The 21096-nt window shown below is 43.4% G+C and overlaps 1 protein-coding gene across 1 annotated transcript in view; it reads left to right on the top strand.

The window, feature by feature from the left end:
* The first annotated feature begins 4591 nt into the window (after positions 1–4591).
* LOC116322306 (ryanodine receptor 3-like) overlaps positions 4592–21096 on the top strand; it is a 69630-nt gene continuing 53125 nt past the window's right edge. Inside the window, exons 1-18 of the mRNA XM_039603504.1 lie at positions 4592–4745; positions 5508–5643; positions 7234–7329; positions 7633–7751; positions 10568–10701; positions 11001–11242; positions 11504–11696; positions 13953–14169; positions 14433–14537; positions 16691–16794; positions 17680–17763; positions 18080–18239; positions 19061–19208; positions 19459–19661; positions 19866–20040; positions 20356–20564; positions 20651–20850; positions 20956–21022. Coding sequence (XP_039459438.1) covers positions 5511–5643; positions 7234–7329; positions 7633–7751; positions 10568–10701; positions 11001–11242; positions 11504–11696; positions 13953–14169; positions 14433–14537; positions 16691–16794; positions 17680–17763; positions 18080–18239; positions 19061–19208; positions 19459–19661; positions 19866–20040; positions 20356–20564; positions 20651–20850; positions 20956–21022 — 2589 coding nt within the window. The 5' untranslated portion in view covers positions 4592–4745; positions 5508–5510. The remainder of the gene's footprint in view (positions 4746–5507; positions 5644–7233; positions 7330–7632; positions 7752–10567; positions 10702–11000; positions 11243–11503; positions 11697–13952; positions 14170–14432; positions 14538–16690; positions 16795–17679; positions 17764–18079; positions 18240–19060; positions 19209–19458; positions 19662–19865; positions 20041–20355; positions 20565–20650; positions 20851–20955; positions 21023–21096) is intronic.

Here is a 21096-nt window from a genome sequence, read left to right as displayed (position 1 = left end):
CTCTGGGGAAGGAGGATGATCAGGACACAGCTGCCACAAAATTTGTTTTTTGGATGCACAAACACTGTGGAAACCACACACACACACACACACACATATTCTCTGCATTATAATCTGTTTGTGTATCCCTGAGCACTCATCGATAAATTGGAGTCTTCTTCTGCATCAGTGGTAATAGACTTTCAAGCTCCAACTGACAACTCATCATCCTTTTCAAGTTCAATCAATACAGTCATGCATTTCAAACCCAGCTGCAGGGTCACAAGCCAGTGCACTCCTAGTGTCGATCCCAAGCTCACATAAATGGGGGAGGTCACGTCAGGTAGGGCATCTAATGTGAAGTCTTTGCCAAATCAAACATGTGGCTCGTAAAGATGTAGATACATTGCTGATTGCTCATAAGATCACAGTGGAGGTCTCTGACAGCTCAGCCATGGTGCTGTCACTTGCATATTTCTGTAGTTGTACACAAAAGTGAAAGTTGGATGTGCTCTTTCCTGCAGCACTTATCCATCTCCAGTGGCAACATCCAGGTGGATGCTTCCTTCATGCAGACTCTGTGGAACGTCCATCCCATCTGCTCTGGTAGCAACATAGAAGAAGGTAGAGACTTTACATAATCGTTTGATGTACCTTCAGGTAAAAAAGAGAGACAAATATACTTAAAGACAGTGTTGTGATGAATTTTGCAGCCCATATAATTTGACTGATACTGGTCATCTGGTCTAGTATCTGCTGATACCACATATTCAGTCAAATCCAGGTGACAGTGGCTAAATTTGCAAAGAGTTGAATGTTTCTAATTGTATTTAAAAATAGGTAAAACATTTAAATATGACAGTTAAACACTTAAACCTCTGTGATCTGGATTGTCTATTTTTCCTGATTTCATCTCTGAGATGCCAAGTCTTTTCTTTGTCCTTCTCCAATAGGCTACCTGTTAGGTGGTCACGTGATGCGGCTGTTCCACGGACACGACGAGGTTGTTACCATCCCGGGATCAGACCAGAGTGAAGAGCAGCAGAGGTGCGTAACACAGCATCGCAGGGGCAAAGCTAAAGTAGTTACACAGGACATGAGAAGCTAATGGAGCTGCGAGCCCTCTGCTTCCACCACGCTCTGTGACCAGTGTAACCCCCGCCCCCCTCCCCACGGGAGCCAAAATGGCTGCTGTGTTATTTTTACCTACAGTATAGCTGCTTGGTGCCAACTCACATAAGGCAGACCGCTGAATAATGGCACACTGGGCCTGAAGTGGGTCAAAACAGCGGGCACTACACAGGCCCGTACACATTCAGCCAGGTGCCAAAAGATGTGTGCGTCTTTCTCTTGGATACACACGATGTGCACACAGTTTCTATTTTTAGACCGGAGCGTGGCAAATATGGGGGCAGGATTAGATGTTAATTTCTAGCTTTGGCTTTTACTCCTTTAAATTTCACAGAAGGAGCGTGCTTTTTAGAGGTCTTACATTTTTCTGGGGCAGATCAAACGCACTCCAAACTGTCACCAAGGGGGCGATGAGTGATTTCTTTTATCTTGGGACCTAGTCACCCATATCACCGAGAGACGGCGTAGCTGCGAGTTATCAGGACTCGTCTCTGTTTGAAGGATGTGACACCACAGTGGGCAGAGTAAAAACAGCCTGTGTGCACCGTGCGGGCTTATGTGCCAAAGTCAAACATCTTGTCTGTGAATATCAGTGTGACAAATGAGAGGAAAGAGGGCCAGGATGAATGACCTTGAGAGTGTCCATGGCAGCTAGACAGTTAAAGCATCTACCGACCACGCACACACTCATGCTTCTCTCTCATCCTCAGGATAGTCAACTATGAGACGGGTAAAGCTGGTGCCAAGGCGAGGTCCTTGTGGAGGCTGGAGCCACTCCGAATCAGGTGGTTTTGTGTTTCATGTGATCTTTTATCTGTTGCCTTTCTTCCTGTCACTCTCTCCTTTGTTTTTGTTTAATTCATCCCTGTCCTTTCCACCTTTCTCTTCTGTCTTTTGTTCATTGTTTCCATTTTATCTGTTCTCCTTTCCTCACTGCTGCACTTTGGCCTCTGCCTTATCCCCTCTCTTTCTCTTTCTCTCTGTCTTTGCTGCCATTTCCCTTTGATTTCTACCATGTTTTTGATGCTGTTTTGTTTAGACTTTCCTGTTTCCTAAAAAGAAAAAAAAAGTGCATAATTACAAAAATGTTTTCATCTGTTTCCAACTGATTCAATTCATATCTACTAGATAATTAACAGCTGGCAGCGTTCTTTTTAGATCAGCTAATTAGCAGATCTCCCTGGGTTTGTGAACTGAACATTTTTGTGTATGCTTAATATTAATGTGCGGTTGTGGCGTTGACAGCTGGAGCGGGAGCCACATCCGCTGGGGTCAGCCCTTCCGGCTACGGCACCTGACCACCGGTCACTACCTGGCTCTAACGGAGGACAGGGGGCTGGTGCTGCAGGATCGGGAGAGGTCTGACACCGTCGCAACGGCCTTCTGCTTCAGAGCCTCTAAGGTAAGGACACATGCACACAGAAAACTGTATGCACTTGACTTCCTGCTGTTCCTCAAGGTGATCTGCGTCATACATGATCAGCCACACGCTTTCCCATTTAAACACCAGCAAGAAGGCTTTATGAAGGATCACCTATTAACCTTTTACGAATGAACTGCCAAATATCCTTGGGCTGGAAAATCACAGCTTTTTCAAGGACAATGAAAATTGCAAGAATTATTGGACGAGCGAAAACTGCACCATTGAGGTTAATTTAGCTGAACTTGCCGACTCTAACTGAAGCGACCATTTAACTGTACTCCGTTTAATAGAGTTTCTTGGAATGAATAGTGATTCTGAACCAATTACTGACCCCCTTCCAATGTGGATCTGAAGCATGTCTTGCAGAATATGTTAAGCAGCTGACTAGGCTCACATTAGTTACGTCTAATCCTAAAAGCAAAACAAATACCTTCTTGCTTGTGATGGGCGGAGAGCTTTAAGTTGTAGATGCGGCTAATATTTGGTCGTGGTTTGATTAAGAACAAATCTGGGTCTCTTTTCCTTCCCCTCTGTGCAGGAGAAGCTGGAGCAGAGCCCCAAGCGCGACATCGAGGGAATGGGAGTGGCCGAGATTAAATACGGGGACTCGATCTGCTTCATCATGCACGTGGCCACGGGTCTCTGGCTCTCCTACCAGGCGCCCGATGTCAAATCTGCTCGTCTGGGTCCCCTCAAGAGAAGAGTGAGTGGCGACAGACGCGAGCGCACACCGCTCTGTCTTTAGCAAGACACATGCAAAAAACAAGGAGCGTTAATGAATAAATCGCACTCCTTCGAGCGGATAATTATTTCAAGAGTAATGAGTTGATTGAGTTAAGATGATCCTCTGTTAGTTTGCATCTCATATCTCTGCCTCTGCTAAATATAAACCTCGTCTCCTGGCTACTGTTGCAGAAGCGATAGAGGTGTGCGTGCGGCATGTAAACACAGCCAGGTAGCCTGTAGTGTCAGCACCTGTGTTCCAGACACTGTGGCTCAGCGCATGCTCCATCATTTCTTTACTCATTTCTTTATGTTTCTCGCCCTTTCTCACCCTCTCAAGGCATGCCTGCATTCTGAAGGTCACATGGATGATGGATTGACCCTCCAGCGCTGTCAGCACGAGGAGTCCCGCGCCGCGCGCATCATCCGCAACACCACGCTTCTCTTTAAGCGATTCATCAGGTACGCTACACGTTGACAAAACACTGCCATTGCTCACTTCAGCACACAGAGACGTGATTGCACAAATTAGCCAATTAAACCAAATTACAGCCCACATTTGTCTTTCGCCACTTTATTAGGGTAATCTGCAAAATGTCCTGTCACTGGGACAAGTTTCATAAGCACCCACGTTGATGATGGTTTAGCGTAATTACGCCTGATGATAAAGACATTCCAACATCGGCAAATTATATCTGAAGGCTAAGAAAAAAAAGGAAAACAGATATTTTTGAAGCCCACAGACTCATAGGTGTGATATAACTCGTGATGTAACTTCCCCCCAGATTTTCAAAGTACAGAGGGGCCTGTGGGTTTTGGCTGAGTGGGGCCACATGTTTCCAAATAGACATGCAGTGGCATCACTGCTATGTGTGGTGAGCTATGAAGCAAATACGTGGATGCTTCCATTACCTGTATTTGTTATCAGAGGGCCTGTTGTCCCCTGGGTCAGACTTAGGGGCAGGAACGTGCCTGAATCTGTCAGCCCCTACCATCACACACACACACACACACACACACACACACACACACACACACACACACACACACACACACACACACACCGCTCCCACGCATCAGACAAGAGCTATTTTTAGCCGGCCAGCGGAAATCAGCATTTCAGCATGAATGAACCGTTGGGTTAAACATAGTGTTAGTCATCACTGCCTCTCCTCAAGTCTGTTCAGCTTCCCAGTCGTCGTATCTTTAGCAATGGTTTGTTTCCTCGAATGAATGAGAGAATTTGAGAAATGGCAAGTAGTGTTAAATGTCTGATTGAGTTTTTTCCTTTCTGTCTACTTCTCCCAGAGACCTGGATTGTCTGGGTGTTAAGAACAGGGCACTGGTCGCTCTGCCCGTGGAGGAGGTGCTCCAAACCCTTAATGACCTCATCACTTATTTCCAGCTCCCCGATGCCGAGCTGGAGCACGAAGAAAGGCAGATCAAGCTGCGCTCGCTCAAAAACAGACAGAACCTCTTCAAACAGGAAGTGAGTTCAGCCATCAAGGAAGGTTTAGTAAAAACAGCTCGCGAGGCAGTCAGGCAGAGCACCAAAAACCTTTCAACGTGGACTTTTAGTGAATGAGTGCACGTGTGATTAAACTAGGAGTAGTGGCAAACTTGCAGAAGTAGGTGAAAAAGCGTAACCAATTGATTCTGTGTGGTTTGTTTCAATGCCATCCTGTATTTGGAGGCACTTCATATGAAGGTGTCAGCAGTTTTCCTGAGGCTGGCATGAGCGCACTGAAGCTTTCTGCTAAGCTTCTAGGCTCTAAATTGCTTTCATCAATTATAAAGTGTCAACTGCCTCGCTGAGGGACCCTATGATGTCACCCATTGAAAAGCAGGTTAAATCTTACGGGATACAACAGCATAATTGTGTCAAAATGTCGTGGAGAGACCATAAAATAAGAGACTTGATTGTAATATATCTGAAGATTATCAACACATACAGTATAGATTTTTGCAAATTACATATATTTTAAGGATTGTTTAATCTTATGTACCTTTCTATGGGGGACTAAAGGAGCACATTTCTTAATTTTAATGCAGAAGGTCAGCTTGTCACAATAACTGTGACACCCTCTATTCAGCATATCAGATCTCAGGTATTTCAAGTCTGTGTCTGTAGAATAAACCAGTACAAGCTGCATTGCACTAACTGAAAACTGGGGGCAGGTTTCATCAAAGGAAGCTCTTATACCAGTGACATGTGCTGGGTCATGTCACGTGTCACTGCCTCTTTTTTTAGGGCATGCTGACTCTGGTGTCCAACTGTATTGACCGACTGAACGTCTATAACAGCGCCGCACATTTCGGGGAGTGCGCGGGCTCGGAGGCCGGAGTGGCCTGGAAAGACATTCTCAACCTGCTGTATGAGCTGCTGGGTGAGATGCTGGTCTTAACTGCACACACACAAATACACACACAGACAGACAGACAGACGTACACACAGACTCACTGCCAACTGCAATTAATCTTAAATATGAAAGTTTGAAGATAAAGTAGCCGAGAGTGCGGTGATTCACCGGTGATGACGATCTGTGCTGATCCGCTAATTTAGCAGCCATACACAGATTCTTCAGACGGCAGATTGAATTTAGGCAGATTCACATTTGCACACTGACACACAGGATGCGGCAGATAGCTGGCCTTAACTGAGCCTGATTCTGTCAGAGGTTTCTTCCTCTTTAAAAGTGAGTTCTTCCTTCCCACTGTCTCCAAGTGGTTGATCACAGTGGTTTTCTCCACATAATTTTAGGCTCTTTGCATCACAGTATAAAGCACCTTTTTGTGACTGTTGCTGTGAATTGATGCTGTATAACAAAAACTGAATTGAACTGAACTGAATTGAATTGAAGACACATGAACCATAAATACACTTTTCTAATACTCCAAAAACAAAACAAACAAACAAACACATTGTTGCAGAAAAAGCTCGGTGGCATGCGGCCCAGTGCCAGGGCATCAACCCAACAACATCAGTCATCTCAGACACACACACACACACACACACACACACACACACACACACACACACACACACACACACACACACACACACACACACACACACACACAGAGCGTTTGGGTATCTCCCACTGACCTCATTTCTTTTTAGCTGCCTAATGTCAATTTTCATCTCTGTCCTCTCAGTTCTCCTTTTTGTTTTGCTCTCTGTGTTCCTACTGCCCAGTGTCATCACCCCTCCTTTTCAAATTCACTATAACCTCTTGCACTGCATCCATATGCTCTGTCATATATATAGCACGTATCTCAGTAAAATGACCTGGCAGGAAAAAGCATTTTTTTGCTTCCCTCCTCTCTCTCTGTATATCCTGCCATCTTCCATCTGATGAGTACAGTGTTTGTCTCGACTGTTATTTCATCAGCTTTCACATAAAAAGATCCATTTACGAGCAGAAAATTGTGAGCAGGCACGATTTTCGTCCTGTCATGGTTGAAATGAGTTTCATTCTTAAGCTGAGATAGCCCGTATGTAGAGTTTATCTTTCATCTTGCCACACCGAAGCCCTCCCTGCCCTCCAAGGATGTCCTTCACGCTCTTATTTACACTGATTTCACCTGCTGACTCATATTAGTGTTCTAGTCACATCTCTCTTTCTCTGTTCCCCTTCCCCCTTCTTCACACACCTGGTTGAGCGCAGCGCTAAGTGGATTTGGGATCCCTCCCTCCTTTCTTCTTTGTCTCCCTGCATCGGATGACCCTGTTTTTTTCGTGCTAGGACATACATGTGGGTGTGTTTGTCCTCATATGTTTATGTCTGGTCCCACCTTCTCTCTAAGGCATCTTCTAAAACTAATATGTTTAAGAGTGTCAAAGCACAATGTCTTCCTTAACCGGCTTTGGGCAGGAATTCAAAGTGTTCACCTTTGCATGACATTGTTTTTCTGTTGTGTAAGACGTCACATTAAGCAATGCGCTGACTCGTGCACACTTTCCTCGTGTCCTGCAGCTGCGTTAATCCGAGGGAACCGCAACAACTGCACACAGTTCTCCAACAACTTGGACTGGCTGGTGAGCAAGCTGGAGAGACTGGAGTCTTCTTCAGGTACACTCATTAGCATTCTGACAGATACACATGAGCCTGCAGTGAAGCTGCACTGTGAGAGAGCTTTTGTGCAACATCGCAAAACTATTAAAATTCTTTAACAGGTACAGGAGTCTTTTTTTGAAAGGTGACACTGTTGGCTGAAATCATGGGAATAGCTGCTTTTACTTTTTAAATGTGCAGTAAGGAGCGTACCAGCAGGGCTTTCTGTTGCTCTGTGTGGACAGAATGCATCTTTGACAAATGTCCTTTGGTGTGTCTTTTGCGAGTGTTAAGTAACTGATGAATTTTGCGGCTGTGCAGGGATTCTGGAAGTTCTGCACTGCATTTTAATCGAGAGCCCCGAGGCGCTCAATATCATCCAGAAAGGACACATTAAATCCATCATATCGCTGCTGTACAAGCATGGACGCAACCACAAGGTAAGCAGTAAGGAGCGCTGCTATGTAAGTGTTGTTGCTACACGGTGAAATACACATCTGAGTTGTGCACATGTTGAAAAATAACTATGCAATACAAAGGACACTTTATAACACTTTATATTACGGCCCGTGACTGCAATGAAATTGAATTTTAATGTGTATTTTATTTGAAACTACAGTGTAGTTATGTTTACCTGCAAATACTTAAAGGTAGGCTCACTAGAATAGGGAAGTAACAAGTCAGGTTTTTACTGGAAGCAAAGAAATAATTCTACTATAAGTAAATTTAGTTAATGTGTAAGTGATTTTAGGTACTGTAGTGTGCAATCTCATGACAGTTTTGCAGAAAATCAAATAATATTTGCACATCTTGCATCATAAATACATTATACTTTTGAGGGCTTGGGCTGTATTATGGAGTGGATTAGTGTTACCTTTTTACATATTTACCTTTTTAAATCTCTATTTAATATTCATTATGTTGATATACATGATGTATTTTGTGTTATTCAACTGTCCTTTTATTTAACCAACGTTAGTATGATAAAGACTGTTCTCCCTTAACAACTTACAAGAAAAGATACCTTTAAAATTTGCAGGTCTATGTGACCTTCATGATGATGGAGCCAAGTCTAACTATTTTCTTCCCTTTCACAGTCACTGTTCACACATAAAGGGACTGTTTACTTTCCCGTAGTACACCTGGGACATTAGGCCAGGTTAAACCGCTCCATAATATGGCCCACCCACCAAAATGTACAGCACATTTATAATGTAAGATGGGGAAATATTGTTTGTTTTTCCACAAAATTACCAAGAAATTACACGATACTTAAAATTACTTACAATGGAATTTGTGTCTCATTTTCTTTATAATAAAATATGGTTTAGACCAGGGGTGGGGGAACTCCTGGCCTCGAGTGTCGGTGTCCTGCATGTTTTAGATGTGTCCTTCATCCAACACAGCTGATTTAAATGGCTAAATTACCTCCTCAACGTGTCTTGATGTTCTCCAGAGGCCTGGTAATAAACTAATCATTTGATTCAGGTGTGTTGACCCAGGGTGAGATCTAAAACCTGCAGGACACCGGCACTTGAGGCCTGGAGTTGCCTACCCGTGGTTTAGTGTCACGATTAGCGGAGCGGACTCAGGCGCAGACCACAAGTTCCTTCAAACCACAAGTGAATTTATTTACAGTTTTCTCCACAGTGAAATATATACAACGGTGTCTGGGGAAAAGGGGCCGGGGTTCCAGGGTCCGGGAGTGAAAGGGGCAGGAGTCCAGGGAGGGGAGATTTCCATACAGCTCTCGCAAACCCACACAGCTCCTCTTCCTTCCTCAACCACTCTTGCTCACGTTCAATCACAGTGCACCGGGAAACGGGTCCGGGGGGAATCTATATACAGACAGAGAAACAGTTAGTCTCCTGGTTCAGACGTACTCACGAGCAAAACTTTGCAGAGTGCAGGGCGACTGACGCTGATGGCTCAACGATCCAGCGACGAGTAGAGCAGACTCGCCATCTTAAGTAGGACTCTAATTCTGGTAATCAGCGGCAGGTGTGCTGATCATCCCCAGGTGCGTGGGCCAGAGGCGGGAGCCCATACTGAGCTCCGCCTCGGCAGGGAAAAGAGAGAGAGGGAGAGGACGAGAGAGAAAGAGAGAGCAGGTGCGAGAGAAGAGAATAAACAACACACATAGCGCCTGACTGTTGTCAGCCGGCGAGGTGCGGGGACCATGACATTTAGACTGATTAAAATTACTTACAGTATAATTATTGCTTTGTTCAGAAACCTGACTTGTTACCCCATTTATTTGTGTATTTACCTTTTGTAAGTAGCTGTTGGCAAGTATAATTATAGTAACATTTTAAATAAAATACATTGAAATTCCATTTATTTACAAAGTAATACCAGAAAAACAATTTAAATCCCAATAAAAGCAGAAATGTATATTCATAAAGGAATAATGTGATGTTTTCTTTGTTTGTTTATGTATCTGTACAGTGAATATGTCACAGTAACATGCAACCAATTGAAGTTGTCTTATGACTTTGTGAAGTCTTCACTGGCTGCACAACAAATTACTCCTGGCTAAGAAATGCACTAGAACAAAGCATTCAAATAAAAACTGCAAATTATGTTTGAACTTGGTGTTTAATATGTACAGTTGAAGCACACGACATGTGAACTTCATAGATGCTTGTGTACCTAACTTGGAAAGAGCAACATTCTTTGCCACAGTCTCCATGCTAAGCTGACAATCTGCTGGCTATTAGATCCACATACTGTACAGATGAGTGGGATTCTTCTTGTTAAGAAGTCTCCTGGAGCTTTTCGTAGCAGTGTGACCCTAACACGAAACAATCTGTTTAACAGTGAAATAAGATCAGGAGCCGGCCTGGGTCGTAAATCAGCCCGACTGTACTGTTTTGCAATGGAAGCAGGAGAAAAAGGTCAATGCTAAAGCGTAGGTGTTCTATGCTGTCACCCTCGGCTGAGCATCCTGGCCCGTTTAGTTCTACAGCTTTGTTAAGCTAACATCAAAAGGGTATTATTTAACATGTTTTTGTACCCAGTAACAATCGCAGAGTAATTATGCAGTGGTTGCATATAAAGGGACTGTCCCTCTAGCAGCATCCTGGACGGTGAAATATAATTAGTCATTTTCAGAAAGGTGCAGATGCACATCTGGGGTTTAATAGGGAAAATGAAGTAAACGTGTTATTAGTTATTAGTGAGTGTTAAGTGCTGTCATGGTCTTCCATTAGATGGTGTTGCTTATTATCCCTACCTCCTTCACTTTCTTTTTTAGATACTAGATGTGCTCTGTTCACTGTGTGTGTGTAACGGCGTAGCTGTGCGAACCAATCAGAACCTCATCTGCGATCACTTGCTGCCCAAGAGAGATCTGCTGTTGCAAACCCAGCTGGTCAATGATGTCCAGAGGTTAGAGAGCCATTTATTTATCTTGCATCTTTCTCCTTGCTTGGCTGATAACTCAGCGCAGTTATTTAGTCTAAAGTTAGCTACTTTCCATTTATTAATCTTGGGAGGATCACTGTGCAATGACAGAATTAAAGTGGACCTGTGTGAAATCATTATATATTTTTTATCTCTTCTTTATCTTAAAAATAAAATGACTTTGTATGGAATGTTACAATTAGCTTTTTTAAAGTGAAAAGTACAATATTGTAATTAAAAATGTAACTCTCTGGTGGTGATGTCACATTGCACTTCTTTGCCAGCATGAGACCGAACATCTTCCTGGGCGTGAGTGAAGGCTCGGCTCAGTACAAGAAGTGGTACTATGAACTCATGATCGACCAGGTGGACCACTTTGTGACCAGCGAGCCCTCCCACCTCAGAGTCGGCTGGGCGAACACAAAAGGCTATGCACCCTACCCGGGAGGAGGAGAGGGCTGGGGTGGTAATGGAGTTGGTGATGATCTCTACTCGTACGGCTTTGATGGACTCCACCTCTGGTCAGGTGGGTGGGATAAGCCAGTGTCTGGAGTAACTAATGCATTAAAAGATGAGCGGTAACCCTGGGCTACAGCCACGTTGTGTCTAGACAGAACCAGTGCCCTGCAGGGACGATCTCCTTGCCCAGAGTGTGTGTCGCTGTGTGCAAATGTGTGTATCCGACAGTATGTGTGTGTGTGAGAGAGGGAGATAGAGGTGTGATTTGTGCCAGCACAACTCACTAGGTTGTATTTCACATAGCAGTTTGCACGCGTGTCCCGATCAGGTCGTATCCCGCGGGCGGTTGCGTCCATGAACCAGCACATTCTGACCTCAGAGGACGTGGTGAGCTGCTGCCTGGACCTCGGAGCCCCCAGCATATCCTTCAGGATCAACGGACAGCCCGTCCAGGGCATGTTTGAAAATTTCAACACAGACGGACTCTTCTTCCCTGTCGTCAGTTTCTCCGCAGGTGTCAAGTGAGTGTTTATTTTTTTTGTTCATATGATTTGTTGGGCGTTAACAGGCACGCTGCAATTCCTGGATGAAACAAAAAAAAAACAAAACTCATGTCATATTTATATATTCTAAAAATTCTATCTCCATATTCTGACTTTCATTTTGTCTTCGAGGCTTTTAGATTAGACGCGGCTTAAAAAACAGGAAAAAAATTCTGTTTCCATGGTGACCACTGATAGTGTGATTGATGTGACTTGAAAATGGAATTTCAAGCTCCAGCAGTTTTCCCACAATTCCATGATCGACTCCGACTTTAAAGAGCACAGTAGCCTTTTGCCACTTTTCCTCTGAGACACCTGCCACAATGTTCGGTCATGTTAAATATTAGGAAATGAATTTGTTTTTAAAAAATATAAAAAATATCAGAGTTCAGTCATCATTCATTTTAAAAAAATGTGGTTCATCTGTGTAGCTAAGGAAAGGAAAGAAAAAGGCATAACGCTCCGCTTGATTTCCCCGTCTTTCAAATCATTTTCATGCATTCTTTTCCACAAATTATGTCACTTTTAATAGCCTCATTGTTCTCACACTGTCTGTATTATCTGACGTGCAGAAAAGATTAATTGAACAATGTGTGTTACTGACCCAGTTGTTACGCTGGTTAACAGAAGTTAGATAAGGAGTTTATTAGCCCTCACACACACGCTCATGTGCCAACATGCTGTATGAGAATTGCTTGAAATATTAAATTTCCTTTTTAAGGGATTTACTGTACACCGCAAGTCTGTGTCTAAACACTGATTACAGCCTTGCAAAAGACAACTGGAGTGCTTTTTGTGACACCTTGCTGTTACTTTTCACCTGGTGCTAAATTGGAGCAAGTGGAGGATTGGTTGTTCCTGTTAGGTCAAATGTATTTATGTAACACGTTTAAAACAGTGTTGACCAAAGAACAAAGATAACTTATTAGACAACTGATGATGCACTGGTCAGCTTCATGGGTTTTTTGTTGATCTTTGCTGCTGATTGGAAGCCTAAATAAGCTTTTAGATCATGAAATATGTTTCTTATTTTACAAGCATTTCATCTTCAGTCAATGCATTCTACACTCAGAAACACTGAGCCATACTGAGGATTGGCACGGACTCAGAAAACGTGCTCAGATGGGAGTTTGTGTGTATCAAGTGTTTATTTTGAAGTTGGCGAATAAGCATATCTAATGTGGTGGAAGCTGTGGGACTGAGCGTGCGCATGTGAGGTCTGGGGAGGAGGAGGAACAGAGTTAGCGATGGCTCAACCGGAGGTCGTGATTTGTGGACTGGATTGTGGAAACTGGAAATGGTCTTATTTGAGTGGGGGGTGCTTTAGAGCAGCAGGCGAGTTTCCACAGTAGGATGGATCGGTGGAGAGTGGGCAGGCAGGTGAGCAGGTGAGTCGTCTCCTTTACAGGTTTCTGAGGTTCCAAGCTGAAGCGGGCACATGTGGCTGAAAGGTTTTCACAACTCTGGAGTTCAAGAAATTCCAGAGAGACACATGATTCAATAGTGCATGAGATTGGTGACTGAAAAGAGCGGAGAGACTTAGGATCGCAAGTTATACATCAGCCCAGCACACCTGGTACAGGTGTGAAAAGAACAAACCAGACAGGGGATCAGTCCTGATGCCAACCTCACCTCTCGTAATAACAAAGAGGTTAAACATGGAAAGACCCTCCAGGCTCTGCATCATAACAAACAGAGTGAAAGAAGCCAAATTGTCTACAATTTCATAAAACAGGCTGTTTGGAACGGACTCGTCCTTTTTAGTAGTTGAAGTGTTGTCAAGGTCTGATCTACCCCTTTCATTGGTCGGGGGATTGTGCAGCTAACATTGTATTGACCAGTCACAGCAGAGCGTGAGCGTGTGGAAGCTTGGAATTGGCCCAGTGAACAGGGTGAACGTCTCCATGGACTTAAACGTGCCAGAACATGACAGCCACACATCCTCAGTGCTTAATAATTGAGGGCCGCAGTGAGAATGAGCTTGGTTGCGTCACTGCTACTACTCGAACTGCTATTTTGAGCAGCCTCGAGAGACGGTTTTCACAGCGAAGGTCTAAGAAATGTTTTTTCATTCACAGAACTAAATGTGTCCCTGTTTGAGTAGAAAAAGTTGAAGAGGGTTAAGAAGAAAAGTAGAGGATTGGTTTTCTTTTTACTAGTTGCTTCTTTTATTTTGAGCGTGCACGTAAAACATTGCAATAAGCAGAGTCACGTGAGCAACTTTTCTCTTGTTAGGGTTCGTTTCCTGTTGGGTGGACGGCACGGTGACTTTAAGTTCCTGCCTCCATCAAGCTACGCACCGTGTTATGAGGCTCTGCTGCCAAAAGAGAAGATGAAGGTGGAGCCGGTGAAAGAGTATAAGAGAGATGTGGACGGAGTTCGAGATCTGCTGGGCACCACCCAGTTCATGTCGCAGGCCTCCTTCATCCCCACACCTGTGGAAACCAGCCAGGTAAGCTCACAGGAGGCGTGCAGGATGGTGATCATGAGAAAAACGCCCCCTTTTTCACAAAGGCTCTGATGCAGTGTGACATGTAAGAACATAAAGAATGCAAATCAACTGAAAAAATGCTCATCTTGAATTTGATGCATCTTGTGTATTTGTTTAATTTTTCCAAAAGAATTGCATTACTTTGTTTCAACTACTGATTTTTTTGCATTCTATAGTTTGGACAACTTTTTGGAAAATGCTCATTTGCTTACCTGTTCCTTCAGATTGTCATGCCGCCTCATTTGGAGAAGGTTCGGGACAAGCTGGCTGAGAATATCCATGAGCTCTGGGGCATGAATAAGATTGAGCTTGGCTGGTCTTATGGCAAGGTAAGGGTTGGATTGTTAATGAGATTGTTATTTAGTTGCTTATGTTGTTGTCTTACAAGTTCATCGCTCGGATCAAAAGATAAAAAGCATACTCCATGCCTTTTTCCATGTTTGTGGAGAAATAAGCACGACAGTTACAATTTTTTCTCGATGAGTGTGAGAACTTACCATCACAGAGGCTTGTATGTCATCTTGCTTTCTCTTTTATAATTTGCGGTTCACACCAAAAAGAGGGTAAGTGGAAAAAGAACACTGTCATTGTTCACGTTCAGCGCTTTTCCACGCCACTCATTTACATCCTTCATTCACATCCAGTTTGTTTGTAGGTAGCAGAGTCATTGTGTCTGTGTTCTAGTATCAGTCATGAATTACAAATTGTTGTTTCACCCAAAGGGCAGAACAGGATGTCTTGGCAATTTCATCACCGGAATAAACCCAGACTGAAATTTGCATTTTGTTTTTTGTTTTTCTCCTTTTCAAAGAAAAACTGATGGAGTTTCTAATTCTTTAAATGTTCAGAGGGTCAATCAAAACACACGACATAACCCACTATGAGTCAGAAACCAATCAAAAGGCCTGTCTATATATTCGGAGCAGAGGTTGTATCTTTTCTCCTGCTACTGATAGTAATCTGAGAATATGATTGCATGCTATACTTAGATTGGAAGATTAATGTGAAATTGAGATGAGGCTGGTTAGTCTGTGTTATTCTTGCCTCTGCTGGCTATGTCCAAAAAATTGCCAGATTAACAGCCAATGTTTTCTATTATTAACTGGCATCAAGCCCGATCATGCATAAAGACCAGAAGCAGTGGGAAACACCTAGTCTGGATCTGTGGGGCAAGTTCAAAAGTATATCTGACTTAGCTTTTGAGCTCTTTTATCGTCGGAGAGCTTATGCTTGAGGGTTTTTTAAGCTGAAGTCTCCTGGCTTCACCTGTAGTGATATCAAATTCTCATCTAAACTCCCTAAAAGAACAAATTAGTGTATTTCCTAATACAGTCAGCTGGAAATGCATGCTTGTAATTACAGTGTACGCAGTGCAATCAGCAGGCTCCTGCAACAAAAGACAAAAACTGTACCCGATTTAAATTCAGCTCCATCCCACTTCAAGTTCTCCTGCTGTGTTTGTATTGTTTACTCTCTGCTCGGGTCTGTTGTAAGTCACAGTTGCACAAGTGGTCAAAAAGAAGGCATGTCCAAATTTAAGTTGGTTATAGTTTCATCCATTTAACTCCAAATTCTAGCTGATGGCTTTCTGGTTTGTTGTACAGTTACCACAGGATAATGCCAAAGTGACCTGTTTTGCTCTTAAAGGAAGGAAAAACAAAAAAAAAAAACAGCAACAAGATGCAGCTCTTATGTCTATAATACAACATGAGAATCCTGCGCTAGCTTGTAGGCTTTCACTCTGTCCTCCTCCTCGACAAATCTTTGATTTAGGACAAAGACAAGTCTGAGATTTGGTAAATAATAATAATAAACTAGTTTTATTGTCAAGGTTTTATGTTTTTTTTTACATGTGGAGCGATAGCCAAGTGAGTTGGAGTCAGTTATACATAGTTATACATGTGGTAGAGGTCACATAGCAGATAAAATAAACCTGTTTTTGCTATTTAGCGCTGGTTGCATGTAAATATGAAAGAGGAGATTTCCCATAGTTCTTGTACTATTCACAAAAGAGCTGGCTGCTATTCATTGGACCCACGGAAACAGCTGCATATCTGTACACAGCCCTGCATGTTTTCTTGGTAAACATCCACCATTGCCATGCCACCTCCTCTGAGCAGCATTGCCAAAGGGATTATTTGGCTTAAAGCGCAGCCTCGAGAGAGACGCATTACGCCTCTCACTCGGTATTCCTGCCATACAGCTCTCTGGCTCTGCCAAGAAAACATGCTCTCTTGTCCCTCTCTCATAACATGTTCACTAGAGTAGTCTAATCACTGCAACTAGTAGCACCCAGTACTTAAACCACATGCCCGTCCCCCTTGTTAGTTCACAGTGACAATGAGTTATGAGGCTGTGTATTTCATATGCATAGATCTAGTAGGACTTGATGTACATGAATGCAGAGGTGCTGATCAGCAATGATGAGAACGTCAGGAGATGTTTGATATGTGTGTTTTTTCTCTGACTGTTTTCCTCACAGATAAGGGATGATAATAAGCGGCAGCATCCGTGCCTGGTGGATTTCTCCAAGCTGCCGGAAACGGAAAAAAACTACAATCTGCAGATGTCAACGGAGACTCTGAAGTAGGCCGAACATGATGGATTGTTGTTGTCTTCATGGACAATACCTCTGTTATTGAACACAATAATAAAAAATAGCCTACAAAACAATAGCTGACATATTATTCACAGACAATACATTTTCTTTTTTCTTTTTTTATTGGATTAAACTATTTATGAGGAATATCAGGTAGTGCACTGATTTCATAGTAAGGCTGCAGCGATGACGTGCTGTACTTTAATTGCTGACAATGTTAGCACTGTTAGGACTTCTTAGCTATTCTTTCTCTATTGGAAAAACACACACCAGCTTCAAGGCTGTGGGCATTCCCATTCTTGACAGAGGTTTCCACAATGCTGGCTCCAAGTGTGGGATCACCTGCCTGTGTTGAGACTGTCATGCCTCATGTGATGAATAAATGGGGCATCTGTTGCTCTAGACTACCAGTAGTCCTCTCTTCTTTAGAGAGACCAGGCTTTCTACACTTACACAGAAATGTGCAAAATGGAGGGGTAGGGTTAAGGTGGAAAGGAATTGGGTTATAAAGGCCCATCGCAGGTGATTGACATAAATGCTCTTCTAATGGAAAACATAAATGCATGCCGTCATTAATCTTGATCTGCTGTTTTGGAAGACACATTTGGGTGACAGGGACGAATTCCTGAAAGACATCAAACTCACTTTTACTGTCGCTCCGTCCGATCACAAGGTGTGAAGGAAATTTGTCAGATTCACTTGGCGCCTGTTTCGCTCCCGTGGGTATAGCTCGGCCTTTCTTGTGTAACAGATTAGGACGTGTAATTTAACCCATCGTGCTCTGTTTGAACACGTTCAGCAGCCTCTCTGGTTCTTTGCATATACTGTCAAATCAGTTTATTGGTCACTGTGGTTATTTTTTTCCCCTGCAGGACCCTGCTGGCGTTAGGCTGTCGTATAGTTCACATGAATCCAAATGCTGAGGACTCTCTCAAAAAGATAAAACTCCCTAAGAAGTAAGTGGGTATGATTGTAGCAACGATACAAGCACACACACTACACTTGATATTCATTGTACATCACACAATTGGACAGTAATGACTCGGCCGCTCTATAGTAAGACAGTAAGAGAAATAAAAGGAATCAAAATGTTTGGTAACCCAATCACAGATCATCCAAAAATGTCCAGCAGTATAAGAAATAAAGGATATTTATTGTGTTTACTGCCATAGAGATTCCCATCAGGCTGTAAACGTAACTAAACTAGTCCCTGTGGTTTAACTGTATCCATAACTGGGGGAAAAATTCCTTTTTCATTGTTTTTTCCTGTAGCTACATGATGTCCAATGGTTATAAGCCGTCCCCTCTGGACCTGTCCGATATCAAACTGACTCCGGGGCAGGAGCTGCTGGTGGACAAACTGGCAGAGAACGCTCACAATGTGTGGGCCAAGGACCGGATCAAACAGGGATGGACATACGGGATTCAGCAGGTATGCTCAAATCCACCAAAGAATCGGCAACTTCGCCAGACATGTGAACAGCGCTGAGGTTTGAAAGACGAATAACAACCTTAGATCACTGTAAACACATCTACGAAAACACAGCCTTTAATGTTCAAATTTGATTGAAGAGATTAAAAAATAGCTTCTCAGAGAACAGGTACATTCAAAAGAAGACATTGTTGCTGTAAAGTGCTTATGAGTGCATCCCTGTAATCTAAGAGCAGCAGCTTTACATTGTCCAGAGGTCTGTGCAAATTACTCAGCCGGAAAGTACGTAATGTTCCTGGACATCTGGTGCACGTCTATACAATGTGCTGGGAAAAAATGTTCGGATTAAATACAAATACTGCAACGAAAGAAAAATCCGTTTTCTTAATATGTGGAAGAATACGCTACTTTTGCCTGCTCCCTTATTCACAAGGGGTTGCCACAGTGGGTAGCTCCGCATGTTTGATTTGGCAAAGCTTTTTTATGCCGGATCCTTTTCCTGACAAAACCCCACTGGGATTTGTGTCTCCTCCCGGGATCAAACCAGGGATCTTTTACTTGTCAGGGAATTGTGTAAACCAAAAGGCTGATTTTGTTCTATTTCAGCTTTGTCTGTTATCGTCTCAGTTCTAGACTAGTCTATAGTTCACTTGTGGATTTGCCAACATGACATATTTTAGCGTGTGCCCCTGTATTATTGGTAGCTAATAAAGTAGTAATATTGGACACATAACCAGCTGTTGAGCTTCAGCTACAGGCTCATCAAACAAACCTGAACCTGAAAACTTTAAAATTTCTCTTGCTGCTTCTCCTCCGTCCAGGATCTTAAAAGTAAGCGTAACCCTCGCCTGGTTCCTTATGCTCTGCTGGATGAACGCACCAAGAAGTCAAACAGGGACAGCTTGCGGGAAGCTATCCGCACTCTGATTGGCTACGGGTACAACATCGAGCCCTCGGACCAGGAAGGCGGTGAGTTTCACCCATGAAAGTGTGCTAATCAAAATGCCCAGAAGTTCAAATTATACAGTGCATAATAAAATGCTCCTTACAAAGAATAAGGATAAAAAATGATATCCTGATATGGGACTTTGCCTTCCATCCCCTTTCAGTTTGGAGTCAAAGAGAATAGCCATGTGAAATTGCTGCTTTTACCTACAGCCACTGGGTTTTTGCAATTAATATTTCCATTGCTTCTTATTATTCTCCTTTCACCCAGCAGGACAAGTCTCGGAGCGCCTCAGCATTGATAAGATCCGCTTCTTTAGGGTAGAAAGAACGTACGCAGTGAAGACTGGGAAGTGGTACTTCGAATTTGAGGCAGTTACCGGTGGAGACATGAGAGTGGGCTGGGCCAGACCTGGGTGTAAGCCAGATGTGGAGCTTGGCACAGATGAGCTTGCGTTTGTCTTTGATGGATACAGGGTAAGCTGTCAACCAAGACTCAGTTAATCCTGACAGCGTATTACCATCGGTGAAGTTCATGTAGATTACTCGAAAAATGACTTTCGCCCTTTATTCTTTCGTATTTAAAATCCTATTTAATTATTTGGTGTTAAGCTAATTTAAAGTAGTTGCTCACATTGTGTGTATACCATATGGTATTCCTTGTGTCTGTACTGTGCGCAGGGCCACTGCCTGAACATGGGCAGCCGGCTGTTTGGGCGCTGTTGGCATGCTGGGGATGTGGTGGGCTGCATGATCAACATGGAGGACAAGTCCATGATCTTCACGCTGAACGGGGAGATCCTGATCACCACCAAGGGCTCTGAGCTCTGCTTCACGGACTTTGAAACTGAGGATGGTGAGAAAGAGCGTGTATGAATGTGGCTGTGAGGAGTTGTTGAGCACATGTCCTTGCCATCCTGCGCTCATCTTTTAAAGCCTTCACATGTAGAGCAGAGGGCTTTATCCTAGAACAATCATGGTGGTGATATAAGTTAAAAATGAGCGGCTCCCTGTGTGGAGATCAGCCGTATTTGAAGTGCCACTTGTAAATTGCCTTTTGCAAAAGCTGCATTGATGTTCCATCCCTCCTGCTGTGTATTTTTAAAGACTTCATTCTCTCCTCCTTCTTTGCTCCCCCCCTTTGTCTTTATGTCCTTTGTCTGTCCTGCAGGGTTTATTCCAGTGTGTAGCCTCGGTCTGTCGCAGGTGGGTCGTATGAATCTCGGGAAGGATGCTAGCACCTTTAAGTACTACACCATGTGCGGCTTGCAGGAGGGATTCGAGCCATTTGCCGTCAACATGAATCGAGAGGTCACGATGTGGTTCAGCAAGCGTCTGCCTACTTTTGTCAACGTGCCGAAAGACCACAACCACATTGCGGTAAGAAAGAAGAAACTGTGAAATTTTTAAAAACGATTGAATTGGCCTAGACGATGAACGCAAAGCTTGTCATCCTTTGTTTGCAGGTAACCAGGATCGACGGCACCATCGACAGCCCTCCTTGTCTCAAAGTCACCCACAAGACATTTGGGACACAGAACAGTAACGCCGACATGGTGTTTTGTCGTCTGAGCATGCCTGTGGAGTTCCACTCCTTCTTCAAGATCAGCCCTGTGGTGGACATGAACGGTGTTCATGAGGAAGAAACCCTTAAAGTTAAACACAGGTGCTGAACTTCCCAAAACTGTGACTTTAAGCTCTTTTGCAAGAAAACCTTGAATCAGACATGTTATCTGCTCGCTCATGACTTTTTGAATGTGGTTTCTGATAGATATCCACTGAGATCTGTGAGGCACAGCGATGAAAGTAGACGAGTGGACTACAGCAGCATCACTACGGTACAGAAGAAACGTCCGTTTGCAGCTGCTCAAACTAAATGTGTTTCATTTTTGGCTAAGTCTCTCTTCTCTGT

This window comes from Oreochromis aureus, linkage group 19 (genome assembly GCF_013358895.1).
Source record: "Oreochromis aureus strain Israel breed Guangdong linkage group 19, ZZ_aureus, whole genome shotgun sequence".
NCBI classification, from domain to species: Eukaryota; Metazoa; Chordata; class Actinopteri; order Cichliformes; family Cichlidae; genus Oreochromis; species Oreochromis aureus.
This window is presented reverse-complemented; position numbering and strand designations above follow the sequence as displayed.